Source organism: Eurypyga helias, unplaced genomic scaffold (assembly GCF_000690775.1).
Source record: "Eurypyga helias isolate BGI_N326 unplaced genomic scaffold, ASM69077v1 scaffold31028, whole genome shotgun sequence".
NCBI lineage: Eukaryota > Metazoa > Chordata > Aves > Eurypygiformes > Eurypygidae > Eurypyga > Eurypyga helias.
The window spans coordinates 4,664-4,941 of record NW_010268077.1 but is presented as its reverse complement, the minus strand read 5'-3'; the positions used below and the strand labels follow the sequence as shown (position 1 = coordinate 4,941).

Genomic DNA, 278 nt, shown 5'->3' with positions numbered 1-278 from the left:
GCTGCCATGGAGTCGTGGGTGAAGTCGCTCTCACGGGCCAGCTTTGACTACATGCGCTTGGTAGTGCGGGAGCTGGAGAAGCAGCTGGAGGAGATGCGTTGGGGGTCAGCTGGTGGATGCGGGGGCTGCCAGGGGTCACCTGGCTCCTGGAAGCCAAAGCCCTTGGGGCCGGAGCAGTGCCCAGAGCGTCTGCTGGCTCTGCCTGCTGTCGTGCCGAAGGAGAACGGCTGCGCGGTGTGGAACAACGCGCCAGGAGCGGACTGTCCGCCTGACACCTC

General features: G+C 65.8%; 1 protein-coding gene across 1 annotated transcript in view; it reads left to right on the top strand.

Moving 5' to 3' along the window:
• Positions 1-278, top strand: part of LOC104514090 (sesquipedalian-1-like) — a gene marked incomplete at its 3' end in the record, with an annotated part of 3,457 nt that overhangs the window by 289 nt on the left and 2,890 nt on the right. The window contains exon 2 of the mRNA XM_010157636.1: positions 1-262. Coding sequence (XP_010155938.1) covers positions 1-262 — 262 coding nt within the window. The remainder of the gene's footprint in view (positions 263-278) is intronic.